Raw genomic sequence first — 13,794 nt, 5'->3', positions numbered from 1 at the left:
ACACTTTCTGGTGGACAGTTGATCAGGAGGATTGATACCACTCTCATGTCTGTACAGGAAGTATGAGGCTGGGGCCAGCCATCAATTGGATTAGCTTAGCGTTAAAACTAGAAACTGGAGGAAACCATTAAACTGATTTCTTTTTTTTGGTCTGCACAAAAAAAAATTAAGTGTGAAAACATGACCACTGTCCAGTAACTCATGAAATCGCCCCTTTGCACAGATTAAACAAGTAATATGTAACAATGTCCAATGATTATTTATATAGAGAATTATTTATTATCATTTGACAAAGCTGTTAGCTGCTAGCTAACAAATTCTAAATTAATGTGAAGTAATTTTTTGTCAATTAAGGCTGAACTTACTGGATTTCGTGATATGAAAAAAAAGATGCAGTGAGAAAATGGCGTTGCCTGCTTAAATTGAGTTAGATTACAAAATAAAAATGTATTTTGATCGTGTCAGTTACAGTCATCATCATGGATTTCACTGCGTTTCCATACAGAATACACAGTGACATAATTCTGTACAAAATCATGCAACAGCTCAAAAATCTTCTTTTAACAGGGCTTCTCAGGTGTATGTGTGTTTGCTTCAGTCTGTTTCTGTTCTGGATCCTGGAAAAATAAATTATACACATTTTCTTTTTTGTCTTGTTTATTTATGTTATAATTCAACAATCAATAAATGATGTAAAGGTAGTAATGTATCCCAGTAATTCTCCCCTGAGTAAATCCATGGGGACTTGAGTACAACAATGAAAAATGTCATTGGTTTGAGTGGGTGAGTTTTTAATTCCTTCCTTGGCCGCTCTTCTGTGCAGATATGAAAAATATTCAATGCACTGAATTCTTATCATATTTGGGAAGTGTGTTAACAAGTGTAAATTGATGTTGCTCAGATTTCGTCGATGGCCTTCCAATCACATCCCAATTAATTAATAAAACTATGGTCAAGTCACACACTCCCTCAATTATTTTCAAGAGACAAAGGACAAATAAGAACAGTATTTGAAAGTTACACCTAAACCACAGAGTGACTCACTCCTGCTGTATATTCACATCTTTGTCAGGGAGGGTGGGGTTGTGGGCGTATCCAGGGAGAGGTTTGTAGAGGTACAGGTGTGACAGGTGGATATCTCAGCTACAACCAGTCTGGACTCTACATCAGCAGCATCGAACACACATCTCAGCATACTGACCGCAACACCTTGCCAAGGTAAGAAATGAATATGTGTACAGAGAGAGGATTTAATTTTATACTGCAGCGTTCGTATGGGTTTGATGACAGACAAAGAGTTGATGACAGTAAGTTTGGCCAATTTTAATGACAAGTTATTCTGCACAAAAGGAGATCAACTGAGAAGCAAAGCATTAGGTCGAATGTTCAGGCTGGAAAGTAGAGATAATGAATTTATTGTGACCTAAACCTGTTGTCTTTTTACTGCTGGATCGTGATGACAGACACAACAGGTTTTTTTTATATCTGTGGATTTGGTATTTGAGGTTTTGAACAATATGTACAGACATGGGTGTTGCCCAGGGTGCATGCAGCTGTGATAATAATCCAGCTCCTGTGTATGACTTTGACTTTTTCTTGGTTTGGAGTGAAAATGTTTTTCAGCAGAACTAACTCCCCCTAACTATTAGGGTATGGGACATCAAGCTCATAGTAGGCTACATGTGTATATGTGTGGGTGTTGTTGTAATGCAGTTTTAAGTTTCACATGTCCCTAAGCCGGTTTGTGTCTTGATGCCAGTCACAGATAGTAGCAGCTTTAGTGTTGATAACTTTAACGCTTAGGGTAGTAGCACCAGTAGTTTTACTATAGCAGCTATCTTAGCTGCAGCAGTACAGTATTGTATCAGTAGAGGGAATAACAAGCTCCAAATTTAGCAAAGGAAAAAAAAAAGTTGTAGTTGTGCACTACAATTTAAAAACAAACATTTGATAGGTCATTTAAGAGTTATTTGTCAGTGGAGTTTTGAGCAGAGGATAAAATTTTTTCTTTTTCTTTTGTCCTTTTTTATTTTCTGATTTTTCTTTTTAACAGTAATGTGTATAAAATGAGAAGCTACAGCCACAAGAACAACACAAGTAAAAGGACAAAACTGTAAAATGTACATTGATTGAATGACTTGTCATTTGAAGTCACTGAATGTCATTTATAGTTTTAAGTTTAAGTGTAATATGATGGTGTAGTGGTTTAAATTTGTTCATAACATGCAACAAATGTCCTTTTCTGGCAGAAGTCTTTTAACTTCCTCTCATACACATGTTTGGATTTTATCATTTTATGTGGGATAAATGTACTGTACAAGACTGGGGTGAGCCTGTGTTTTGGCTGATTGGGGCTCAGACGAGATTTGAGGTGAGACCGTAGTGACTGAAGTGATAAGTGATTAACTGGGTAATTTCCACATCTAAACTACTCCTTTCTTTGTTGTTGAAATGCATTCTTCCCTCCCACTCTCTCTCACATAAACACAGAGTCAGAGTCAGGTTTGACCAGCACAGATGTTGCATAGTCAGGCGTATGACTCAGATGTGTCCCGGGGGGTTAACGTATCTAAAGCCTGCTTAGCATCAGAACGAGCGTGTTTCACTGAGCTCAACAGATCAGTTTTGGCCAATTTATAATTTAATTACAGCCGAAGCATTTCTCTTGGAAATCACCCTAAAAGTCTGCCTGGTCAGAGTCCAGTTTTTCTCAGTCAGTCTCACCCATTTCTTCTTTCATGAATCCATCCCCATGCACCTGCTGCACTAATAAAGCTTCATAGAGAGCAGGTTCTGTCTGAGCTGAGGTCACGAGCCTCAGTCCTTTCTTACTGAGAGCGTTTTGTTTGATCAGTAGCCTATAACCTTTCACCATCATCCTTTTAAAGTATTTCTGCAATGTGGCTGATGAATATTTCAGAAGCTGCACCCAGTCGTCGCATCCATCAGCAGCTTTATATCTTGTCTGATGACAGGAACATCAGCATAGCAACTATTTGGGAATTGAAACTATTTTTCTGTCTCTCTGTTCAATCTTTTTCATGGTGATAGAAACAATGCAAATTTTCATTTCATTTTTTTTTTAACATATAAGGCCTCTATTTTCATGATCTCCTGAAAACACCATGACTTCTACAGCCACATGGCAGTGCTTATCCAAGCCTTATTTTCTCAGTGATTGAAATTTACTAAAAAAAAAAAAAAAAAAAAATCAAGACTATGAAACTGATGGAAACAATAGTTTCCTTGACAAACCTGAACCCAACACGCCCAAACTTTCCAGCAGCAGCAGTTTCTGGCACAGTGGAACGGAGCCAGTGAGTGTAAGAGCAACCAGTTGCTCTCCTACCCTGTCAATCGGCTTTTACCGTACCTCTTTGTCAAAACAAGTATACTGGTCTGGAGGAAAGGAACTGTAAAATGTTGAAACTGTGGAGAAACACAGAAACACTTTTCTTCAATGACCAGGCAACAAAAATTACACATTTTTTAAACAGATTTAAATTGACACCCGTGTCCTTTTGGGATTGTTTTCAGCAGTTTTTGGAGTGAAGTATGTTTCTAATTTTCATAGTTATTCAGACACAATATTTTGAATAAAAACTGTCATTCACACCACATGATGTCAGGGTTTTATGCCCTTAGACAGCCCAACGTCACAGATCTCTGAGGTTTGTGCAAGACAGCAGTTTAGTCTGCAGTTGTGTGAGTTCATCATCAGCAGGTTTGATCGACACACCCTCAGTCTCTGACACATTGAGAAGCATGCAGCTCGGTCGCATTCCTGCACCACCATATGGGTGTATACAAGCCCTCTGTGAGTGCGTGCGTGTGTGTGTGTGAGAGAGAGAGAGAGACATAATGACAAAGCAGTCTTTCATCCCCTGCAAATCCCGACTGTGAAGACAAATGCCAAACTATGGCAACACCTCAGTGCATGTAATGAATGGCGGGGGGAAAGTCTGTCAAGATAGTGTAATGTATGTGTGTGTGTGTGTGTGTGTGTGTGTGTATAGAGGTGAGAGAGAAACTGAGAAGCATATGCAGAGAGGATGCTAGATGACAGTCAAGCTAGGGTGTGCACTGTGTGTTATTGAATGGGTGTGTACTTGTGGGGACAGGAATCATGTGAGGACTTCCAAATTAAGGGACAAAAAAATCAAGTCCGCCCGAACAAATATTCTAGGATGAAGACTTGGTTTCAGGCTAGGGTAGGTCAAAGTATAGTCGTCTGAAGTGATGGAAATGCTACTGTGTGTGTGTGTGTGTGAGAGAGAGAGAGAGAGAGAGAGAGAGAAAGAGAGAGAGAATGAATGCTCAAACTCATGCTAATGTGTGTTTGTATGAAAAGAGAGAAAGAAAGAGGAGGGAATAATAGAGGAGAGAACAGTGGAGAGGTAGAGTCATGTTTATCTTTTAGCTGGGGTTCCTCCAGTATGATTTTTGTTTTTCACTCAGCCTAATAACCAAGCAGACAACAGCAAATCATGACAAAGGTTAAACTAAACCTGCTCTTTCAGAAGAATGGCCCATGTTAAAGTTACTGATCTGTGAATATGTGAGAACTTTATACACTATGAATTACAATGAACAATGAATTACATTTTACCTATCGACGCAGACATCAGAAAACTGTATGAATCCATCAAAACAACGGGATGGAACATTTGAAATTTGTTCCATATTGTATTTTTGTCAAACTATTGAGAAAGTGTTTGGTAATTTGCAGGTCCGATTGCTGTCACATGAAAAGAGTACTTACGTTTTAATGAGGGCACATCCCACACAGACATTTTTTTGAGTAATGGCACTTAATACTGACAGAACTGCCATAGACATTCAATCCTTCATTTTTCATTTTTATTGTAGATTACCATATAAACATTCACACATTCTGTTGAATCTCTTCATTCACTTGTTGACAAGGTAGTTAGTATTTTTTGATGAAGTCATTTTGTAAGAGACAATCTTGTAATCGTTAAGATTTTCATGAAATTAAACCCCTGTCTTTAAATATTGTTTGTTTTTTTCAGCAATATCTTTTCAATTTATATATCTTTCTATATTTCTATGGTAGTTTTCATTGCATGTGGTGGAGTCTGCCATTCAAGTGCTCGGGGGATTCACAGGAAACAATACATATATGTAACCCCACATACAGGATATATTTTTTTAATTTATATTTTCTGCCTCTTAATGTCATATTACAGCTGTTACAGCTAGAACAAACCCAACATTTCCAACTGCTGCTGCTGCATATATAAATGGCGTCATATGCCTTTTCACATATCTTTTACAGTCAGCTGTAAATATAAGCAGTTTCACAAAGTTACATTGCAGTCATATTGACCGGAGGAGCCATGTATTGCGAGGCTGATTACTGATGAAGCATGAACAAACACTGGAAAATGACGAGTATAAGTTTAGAGCAGTTACTATTACGAGTTTTCTAGTCAAACAGAACTTAAATATCATAAATAAAACAAATAACGCCTTGCATTTTTTCAGTGAGCATGAGTCTTGCAAGTATTTCAGAAAAAAAGCTTTGGCGAGTGACCACACCTGAAACATGTCAGCCATCACACTCCAGACAGAGTCACACCCACACATTTCCCCCAGGGTGTGGATGACAAGAAACATCCACACAAAGTGGTTTACTGTATATACCCCAGGGTGACAGCTAATTCATCACTTTGGGCTGAGTATGTGTCAGTTAGGGATGACAGACATTTTCAACAGAGCCGGGCAGACATTTTTAGGTCCATCAGCCAGACTTTGGCTCCATCTAGTGGCAATAAGTAGCATCACATTTGCCTGCTGAGATAGAGAGAGGATGGTGAACTATTGTTGAAGTACTTAAAAAGATCTTAGGCATGTCTTAATTATGTATTAATGGATTTTGTCTTTACTGATAATGAATAACACCAATCATGATAATCCTCTGCTCTCTCTCTGTAGGACAATGAGTGCGGATGGAAGAAAAGAGCCCCCTCCCTACCTCGTCCCAGGTGAGCCCAAACACACACATGCACACTCCCACATCGTCATTGTCAACATTATCTTCTGATTGGCTCATTAACACCACCTTGTTTATGTCTCTCCTCCCTTCCTCTTCTTCTCACTTTCATTTCTCCTCCTCTGGTCCAGTACAAGGTCAGGGCGATGGAGTGAAGGTTTACCACGTGCACACCCCTTTCACCCCTCCCTCAAATGAGACCCCAGGTAAATCATGTTAGTTAAAAACCTTAAATACAATTTATTCTAGCACATTGTTCACATTGTTAATTAACTGTTCTCCGTCCCCTCCTCGCTCCCTCCATCAGTGTACACAAGTGGAGGAGGTAGCCTCGGTGCTGGCCTCGGTTCAGGCGCCGACTCTGGGGATGGCAGAAGAAAGTTTGTGAGCTATGATACATCGCTGGGACGAAATCCAGGCATGACGACCTGCACCTCCTGCCAGCAGCAAGTCATGACCAACGTCAGCTACAAAGCAGGGACATACGCCTGGCTGATGTGCCTACTCTTCATCTGCTGTGGGTGAGTGTGCGGTTCAGGGCGCTTGTTACAGTTTACAGTCTACTGGCATGGCCACTGACCTACTCAGAGGGCGCCAGGGCAAAGAATTGCTGTTGGACCCCAGCAGACAGCCACCATACCTCCACGTCCCCATTAAGTACAAACACACAGAAGACTGTGTGCATAAGCAGCACAGACCCAAGACAAGGCCACAGTCAGCGAACGATGTAGGACCTGCCATTGTTAATTTTGTACTTTAGTGATTTTGGCTGCTTTGAAATCTCCAGTTACTTTTGAAGGTTGGTCAAAGAGTCAGGAGCCTTAGGTGTTACATGTCAGTATAATGCGACTGTGTCCCTAACCTTTAAGTGTGTATGATAGTATTATGTTGTCTAAATAGTCTTCCATGTATATAGTACAGTGAGAGTGTAAAGAAAAAAATAGGCCAAAAAATTGTAATAGAACTGAATAATAGTGTATTAAATCCAGGGACTTCATGTGGTGTGAATATATTTATTCCATTTATCATTTGTCAGATTTATTGTAAAAACAAAAAAGTAATTGGTTGCTTTGGCTCTGCATTAGACCTTTATTTTCACCACGACAAAGTAGAAACAGCCTACATAACTGGTTTGATTATACAGGCATCAGGCAGGGTCTTGCTTTTTATAAAATGAAATATGAGATGAAATATAAGATGCAGCCCCTCCTTCCCTTCCCTTCAAATAATTTTTGTATGGACCCTAAAAAAGTGAACAAAAAATGATCAAAACTGCAAACGCATGAGGATAAAACAAAGCTAATTAAGGCATACAGCTGCATGACGCTAACACTAACTGTGGTTGTGTGTGTGTGTGTTGCAGGTTGGTCCTGTGCTGCTGCCTAATTCCATTTTTCCTGAAAAACTTCAAGGATGTGTACCACACATGCCCCCGCTGCAACAGAGTCCTGCACGTTGAGAAGAAAAAATGCTGTAAATGACGACCATGAGGGCAGAAATGGACCCACAGAAATAAGAAATAACATCCTGTTACCTTTATCTGTGTTTGGGTTAACTGGTAAAAAACAAACTGTTTCACCATTTTATGAACCTGACAGAGAAAGGTCACAGTTCAAATGTAACTTATTTCTATGGATAAGCCTTTATATTTGCCAAGGTGACGTCAAACATGAATGGTTTCCTCATTACATCATATTTTTAGCAAATAGACTCGGAGTGATTGTGTTTTCAGACTTTAAATATCATGCTCACCTTTTTTTTACTCTGCAAGAGTAAATCAAACCCCATGCACTTTTTCGAAGCCGTTACATATTTTTCCCATTTCCTGCGCTGAAACTTTTGCATACAAAATGAAGGTATTATCACAACTTTCGAATAAGCAACAGCAACATAATGCAAGCTAACACAATGCATTAGACAATTAAGAGCAGAGACATAATACTAGCATATTTTCTCATCTGCAGTTATTGCACAATAAATTTGTGTTGATATTATTTTGTTGTAAGTTTTTAATCAGAAATTACTCTTATAATTCTTATATGAAGGGATGAAGGGCAGTCTTAGTGAGCATGAAGTTCAAAGAAAAGCTTATGTGCAACAGTGGCTGTAAATATATTTTTGACTTTTGTTTGAATCTTTAGCTCCAAACAAGGATTTGTCTATGTGTTTGTGTTACAATGGCAAAGACAATGCAAAATTAAAGCATTACTGTACTATGATATGATGTGTTCAGCGTTTGACACCAAAAATGTTGGTGGAGTCACTGATCAACATGTTTAAATAATAGTAATAATATTCTTTAAAAATATATTATATTACTAATAAAATATGGTAACACTACTCAAAGTTTGAATATTTAAAATCTTCTTTTCCTGGAGAAATATGTTTTTGTCTGGTTGCTCTATTGTTACAACTTGTTGAAAAAAAGATCTTTCTGCTTCATGATACACAAATGATGTGTAAGAGAAAGCAGGCAAAAATATTGTTGTGAGCTTTAAATCCTCTTCATCCTCTCACATTGTCCCCTGGATGAAACTGAGTATGCTTGGACTTCTGTTATATACTATTAATAACTATTTTATAACATTATTTCTCTAATAAAAGTAGACTATGTAATAAAAGCAGACTATGTAGACCATGCACGGTACTCTGCTGTTTGTTTTTTTCTCCCCTTTTTTTCCCCTCGAGAGAGGTCAGAGGTCAGGGCCGACAAACTCACCTGTTGGTTACACAATCTTCCACTTTTGAAATCTGCTTGAAATTCTCCGAAAAATTTGAACATCAGCTTTAACTCGACAGCTTGGAAAACTGCATCTGCTAGGGAAGATCAGAGGAGTCACTAAATGGACTTAGTTTGAGATATTGTTGTGAGTCACTGTTTCCAAAGGTCATGAATTTTGAGTTTCTGCAAATACTTTGCATAGACAGCAAACCAACAATGTCAGTGATGTAAATGTTAATGCTTGTACAGCACATAGTATGTCTGTAACCTCTTAGTCTTGTTTCAATTAGATAGCAAAATCATTCCACATATTTTTTCTGCTGGCTAAATACATTCCTGGTTTCTCGGCCCAAGTCCGGCCCACATACAGCATGTCTGTCAGATGCTATTTCCACATCTGGACCAATTCTGGTGCACACAAAGAAAAAAAAAACACACTGGAGAATAACACCTCAGAGTATGCAGACATTTCATTTTGCTACTCTTAACAGGCGATGTGCACTCTTCTGCTGAGCATCACTGAGCGAGAAATCACTGTCAGCTCCTGGTTTTGATGTTTTGTATCTGGACCTGAACCAAAATGAACCAGTGAAAATGTCTTCCATCAGCCCAAAACATACCGTGTTGGTTCTGAAGGTCATGAAAACAAACTGCATGTAGGCACTGAAGATTCTCAGTCATCCCCATACTAAAATAGCCACAAGTCCTAGGTTGATGCAGCTTTAAATGTTAAATAATTCCACATTTTGGGAAACACGCTTATCAGTGTTCTTGTCAAGTTAGACAATAAGATCGATACTACTATCTTGTCTGTCAGCAGCCGCTTAGCTTAGCCTAGCACACACAGCCGGCCTATATCTTAACTGTGAGCAGCGGTCAGGCAACCACGAAGTTACTGCTCCCGCCCAAGAAAAAGTCAAGGCGCATAACGTTCATAAAGTGCAATGGTGAACTGCTGCTTTTGTGCTTCACTTTTTGTGCAGATTGAAGAAACAAGATTTTGTATGTTCATTAGTGAGTTTCAGAGGCGCTCGTGAGCTAATTGTGTTACTTTTGGACAGTCAGGCTAGCAGGTTCCCCATTTCCAGTCTTTATGCTAAGCTAAGCTAGCTCGTTGCTGGCTGTAACCTTTAATTTGTGGTACAGACACAAGAGTGGTATCAATCTTAACAAAAAAAAAAAGTATGTATTTACAAAAATTAAAAATTGATTCTTTAACAGTGTTTCGTCCCAATCAAACACTGGTATGGACAAGCAGCAGAGTAATGTTTTTGTTTTTATAGAAAATTTTATTCAACATACATTTTCCAGCAAAAAGGCAATATACAGGAATAGTTGTCGTACACTGCTGCTACACTGAGGATTTTAAACTGGAAAAGATCAAATTAAGGTGTGATTCTGCAGGTCATCTTCGTACTGCACTTTTTAACAAGACAAAACCAATGCAGTTAGTTTTGAAAAGAAAAAAATCCAAATGTAACAGAAAAAAATCGTCAATGGTACATCAGGAACGCAAAATAAAGAAAAAAAAAACCTACACACAAGAAATATGAACACCTGGCTCCTTCTGTACCCAACAACAAAGGCGTGTGTTTCTCTTAAATTTTACACGTTCATATTTTTAAATATACAATTCTTAAATGTTGTCTTTACAGAGCCAGCTATACGCTATTAGGGGAGCATTCCATCTGTGCTTTAAAAGAAACAAAAAAAAAAGAAAGAAAAATAAATTCATAGGGCTTTAAGTGTTTCTTACAATGCTGGTTTTGTCTCTACACAATCCTCAAACCTGTGGGCTCTAAGTGTCTGCGGCTCCCTACCAAGCACAGCCAGTTACTGCTCCCAACCACATGGAGGCGACAGTTTCAACCAAGAGAGAAGATGGGAGGGAGAAGACAGAGCTCGCATGTGTGTTTGTGTTTAGAGGAGGAATGACTGAGAAAGACATTAAACCCCCTGAAAACAATCAAAAAATAAAAAAATAGGAGAATGTTAAGGGGTTAATGTCCGTGCGTGTGTTCCTTTAAAGTCATTGAACAAGTCAAAACCACAACCAAAATGTACATTTGCCAGTCCTGAGAAACCTCTGACATTAAGTGCCAACGTGCAAGATGAAATACAGACAAATTTCCTCCTTATTTTTCCCCGTTTATTTTTAAACAGATGCTGTGGATTTTTATTTTATTATACAAGATCTGCAGAAAGAGACAAAAAAAATTAATTCATTTTCCTCCAACCAAACTAAGTGAGAAAGAACTGTGTGTAAACTGGGAAATACTTGTTTCTGTAGCACTAAAAGATGGGAGCAAGAAATGTAAAGAACCACGTCAGGGCAACTAGTCAGCCTCAGGATGGACACCAGATCGCAGCCGTTTTTTCAAAAGATTCTTCTGCAAAATGACCATTTGCCACCTTCCTCTTTTTTTTTTTTCCTGTCAGTTAGTCCTCACAAACATCCTTCCATCAAACTCTCCACACAGCAGCATGATGCCTCTTCAAACAATTCTTTATTTAAAAACAACCCCCAAAATAATCTGAAGGAAAAAGAAACTGGTGAGTGAGATGGGAGAAGGAAAAAAAACTAATTCTAGAGGTTCATATATATTCATATATGTATATATATGAATGTACACACATGTATATGTATATATATGTTTATGCATGTAAATATATATAAATATATATACACATGCACACATATATATACACTTATATGTATACTGTGTCCCACGTCCTCTCCCTTCTCCTTCTCCACTTATTTTATATTAAAATCCAATTTCATTTCTCCCACTTCCAGACAGGCAACAAAAAACAGGCAGTCAACAGGTAGAGAAGCCAGAAGAAAAAGAACTGAACAGCCTCAAACATAGAGGGAGACCATTTAAAAAAAATAAAATAAACAACAAAATAAACAGTCAGGAGGTGGTTGGTGCAGTTTATTTTGTGGTTGAAGAATAATCCGTCAGCTGCAGCAAGATCCGTATCGCTGAAGACATAGTGCCGGTGTAGAGCTGTAGAGGTGTCCAGGCAGGGTGTTAAAAGTGATGAACACACACACACACACACACACACACACACACAAGCACGCACTCACGCCCACACAGTCTCTCACACGCACACGGTTGGTTACAGTCTGTGGTTATGGTGTGTTAAAGTAGGTAGGGAGGAAGGCGGAGCAGGAGGAGGAGGACAAAGAGGAAGGGCGGGCTGCTTTAGTTGTGGATCTTGATTGCTTTCTCCAGGTAAGTGTAGCGACCTCTCTTTGGAGCTTTGTTGAAATGATCCAACCCTAGCCAGGGGCGCGGGTGGGACATGTTACCTGTGAGGAAGGAGATACGTCAGGGTGGTCATTGCACATCAAATCTCCCTTCTGAGAATCATTATTCAGGGGGAAAAAAAGTGCGTCAACAGAGTTGGTGACTGCAGAGGTGAAAACACAGTAATAGTTTAATCAGCACCGGTAGTAGCAGAGTTTCTCTCAGGGGAAACTGATTTGACAAACTGAATTTTCAGGTGTCAACAATCCTAAGGAATATACACATGTTTTTTGAGTAGTTACAGAAAAGTAAAGCGATCTGATTATGGCCGCGATAAGAATGACTTTGGCACTGTGTCAAAAAAAATTCAATTCCTTGTTCATCTAAATCAGTCCTGTCCACAGAGGCAACGATATCTGTCAAACAAGTGCAAGTCCACATTCCTGGTAGATTACTCTGTACATGTGTAACGTTAACAGCTTATCTCTCCTGTTTACCTTGTAAATGTTGTGACAAACAGTAAAGCAGTTGCTGCTGTGATAACCTTTCACAGTTGTAAAATCCTCTTATAGCATAATAAACCATGGTGCTGCATTTTTATTTTTTACTCAAGCGGGCCATCTTGAGCGGTACATCAACTTCTCACCAGCACCTTAATCAACACAAACTCAGCCCATAGAGTTTTTTAAAGCAGGGCTTTTTTTGGTCTGAACAGTGCATTCACACATTCAGATACAAAGTAGTTGTCGGTATTTGGCCTCTCAGGAATCTGTGGTTCTGGGGTTGTGCTGTGTTGAGCATGTAATTTACATCTGCTCAGACTAGACAGTTGTTTTCTGAAGTATCTGCCACTGCCAGACACACCACCAGTGTCTGATTTTCACACATTGTTCCTCTTTTTTTAAGTCACAGTAACTCACTAAACACACATCATAGAGATCTGGGAAGCTTGAGACTCTGACAATCTACTTTTACTCTATTATCTCGTAGTGGAGTTGAAAAGTGAATAACTGTACTTCTGTTTCCGTTGGAATCAAGATGATCATGATTGGCTCTTGTGTGTCTGTCGCTTGCACTGCATCGGAGGATATTTGCATAAGATTGAGCCTTTTGCAGCTTTCGCCTGTAGTGTAGTCATGTGGTTTTGGACTCCATTTAACTCAGTGGTGGGTGCAGGGCTGCAAAGCCAGGTCTCCTTCATAATGAACAGCAGCTGTCGCTGTCCCAGCTTTTTGAATCCGTACGTGTGTTAGTTCTTAACTAGCTTTTGTAAAACTGAGGGCTATGGACTGATTTAAATGATTAAAGGGACCAGGGGTAGTGTGTCCCAAAGTGCTTAAGAATTCTAAACTATGCTTGTACAGCAACCATCATGACTGGAGCAGCTGTGGTTGATGTAATCATGGATCGTTACGTGATGAGAATCACATTTTCCAGGAGTGAAAAAAAACTGTCATTACAGGCATCTTCAGTTACACTTTAATTTCCCATAGGTAGCCTTCATTAGCAGTATATAAACATTTAATCAATGGTTTAAGTCACAATATAATGTGGTTCTATGCAGATCTAAGTGTTTACTGTGTGTTGCAGTGTCTCCTCCAGGTTGCAATCAGTATCCATTTCTGGACACTGGATGCATTGCGTGTGTGTAGCGGCTGTGGAACGTCTTGGTTTTCATTTTGCGGCCATGTTAACAGATTAGAGCAGACACACTGCTTGAGATGCACGTCTCTCACGTTGTAGCTGGGTCGCGTGATCTAGAGATTTGGTGTCTCGCCTATTTTTCACGTGTGATGCGC

General features: G+C 39.1%; 2 protein-coding genes across 7 annotated transcripts in view; one reads left to right on the top strand and one right to left on the bottom strand.

Moving 5' to 3' along the window:
* The first annotated feature begins 1,118 nt into the window (after window positions 1-1,118).
* litafd (LITAF domain containing) lies at window positions 1,119-8,656 on the top strand. 2 transcript variants are annotated; one of them, XM_071474173.1, is made up of 5 exons: window positions 1,119-1,218; window positions 5,959-6,008; window positions 6,148-6,222; window positions 6,324-6,537; window positions 7,380-8,656. In XM_071474173.1, the coding sequence occupies exons 2-5, from the start codon at window positions 5,963-5,965 to the stop codon at window positions 7,495-7,497; spliced, it is 453 nt and encodes a 150-aa protein (XP_071330274.1). In that variant the 5' UTR covers window positions 1,119-1,218; window positions 5,959-5,962; the 3' UTR covers window positions 7,498-8,656. The 2 variants fall into 2 exon arrangements, with proteins under 2 accessions (XP_071330274.1, XP_071330275.1); XM_071474174.1 differs by having other exon boundaries at window positions 1,144-1,218; window positions 6,151-6,222; window positions 7,380-7,722.
* A 1,350-nt stretch (window positions 8,657-10,006) lies between these two features.
* Window positions 10,007-13,794, bottom strand: part of usp7 (ubiquitin specific peptidase 7 (herpes virus-associated)) — a 29,897-nt gene continuing 26,109 nt past the window's right edge. For 4 of the 5 annotated variants that reach the window (XM_071474168.1, XM_071474169.1, XM_071474171.1 and 1 more), the window contains exon 31: window positions 11,657-12,057. In XM_071474168.1, the coding sequence (XP_071330269.1) occupies window positions 11,951-12,057 (107 nt within the window). In that variant the 3' untranslated portion in view covers window positions 11,657-11,950. Of the gene's footprint in view, window positions 12,058-13,794 lie in introns of all 5 variants that reach the window. The other variant, XM_071474170.1, reaches the window with a different exon arrangement.

Source organism: Trachinotus anak, unplaced genomic scaffold (assembly GCF_046630095.1).
Source record: "Trachinotus anak isolate AG129_WGS33_773 ecotype Australia unplaced genomic scaffold, CSIRO_AGI_Tana_v1 ptg000003l, whole genome shotgun sequence".
In the NCBI taxonomy this organism is placed as follows: domain Eukaryota; kingdom Metazoa; phylum Chordata; class Actinopteri; order Carangiformes; family Carangidae; genus Trachinotus; species Trachinotus anak.
This window is presented reverse-complemented; position numbering and strand designations above follow the sequence as displayed.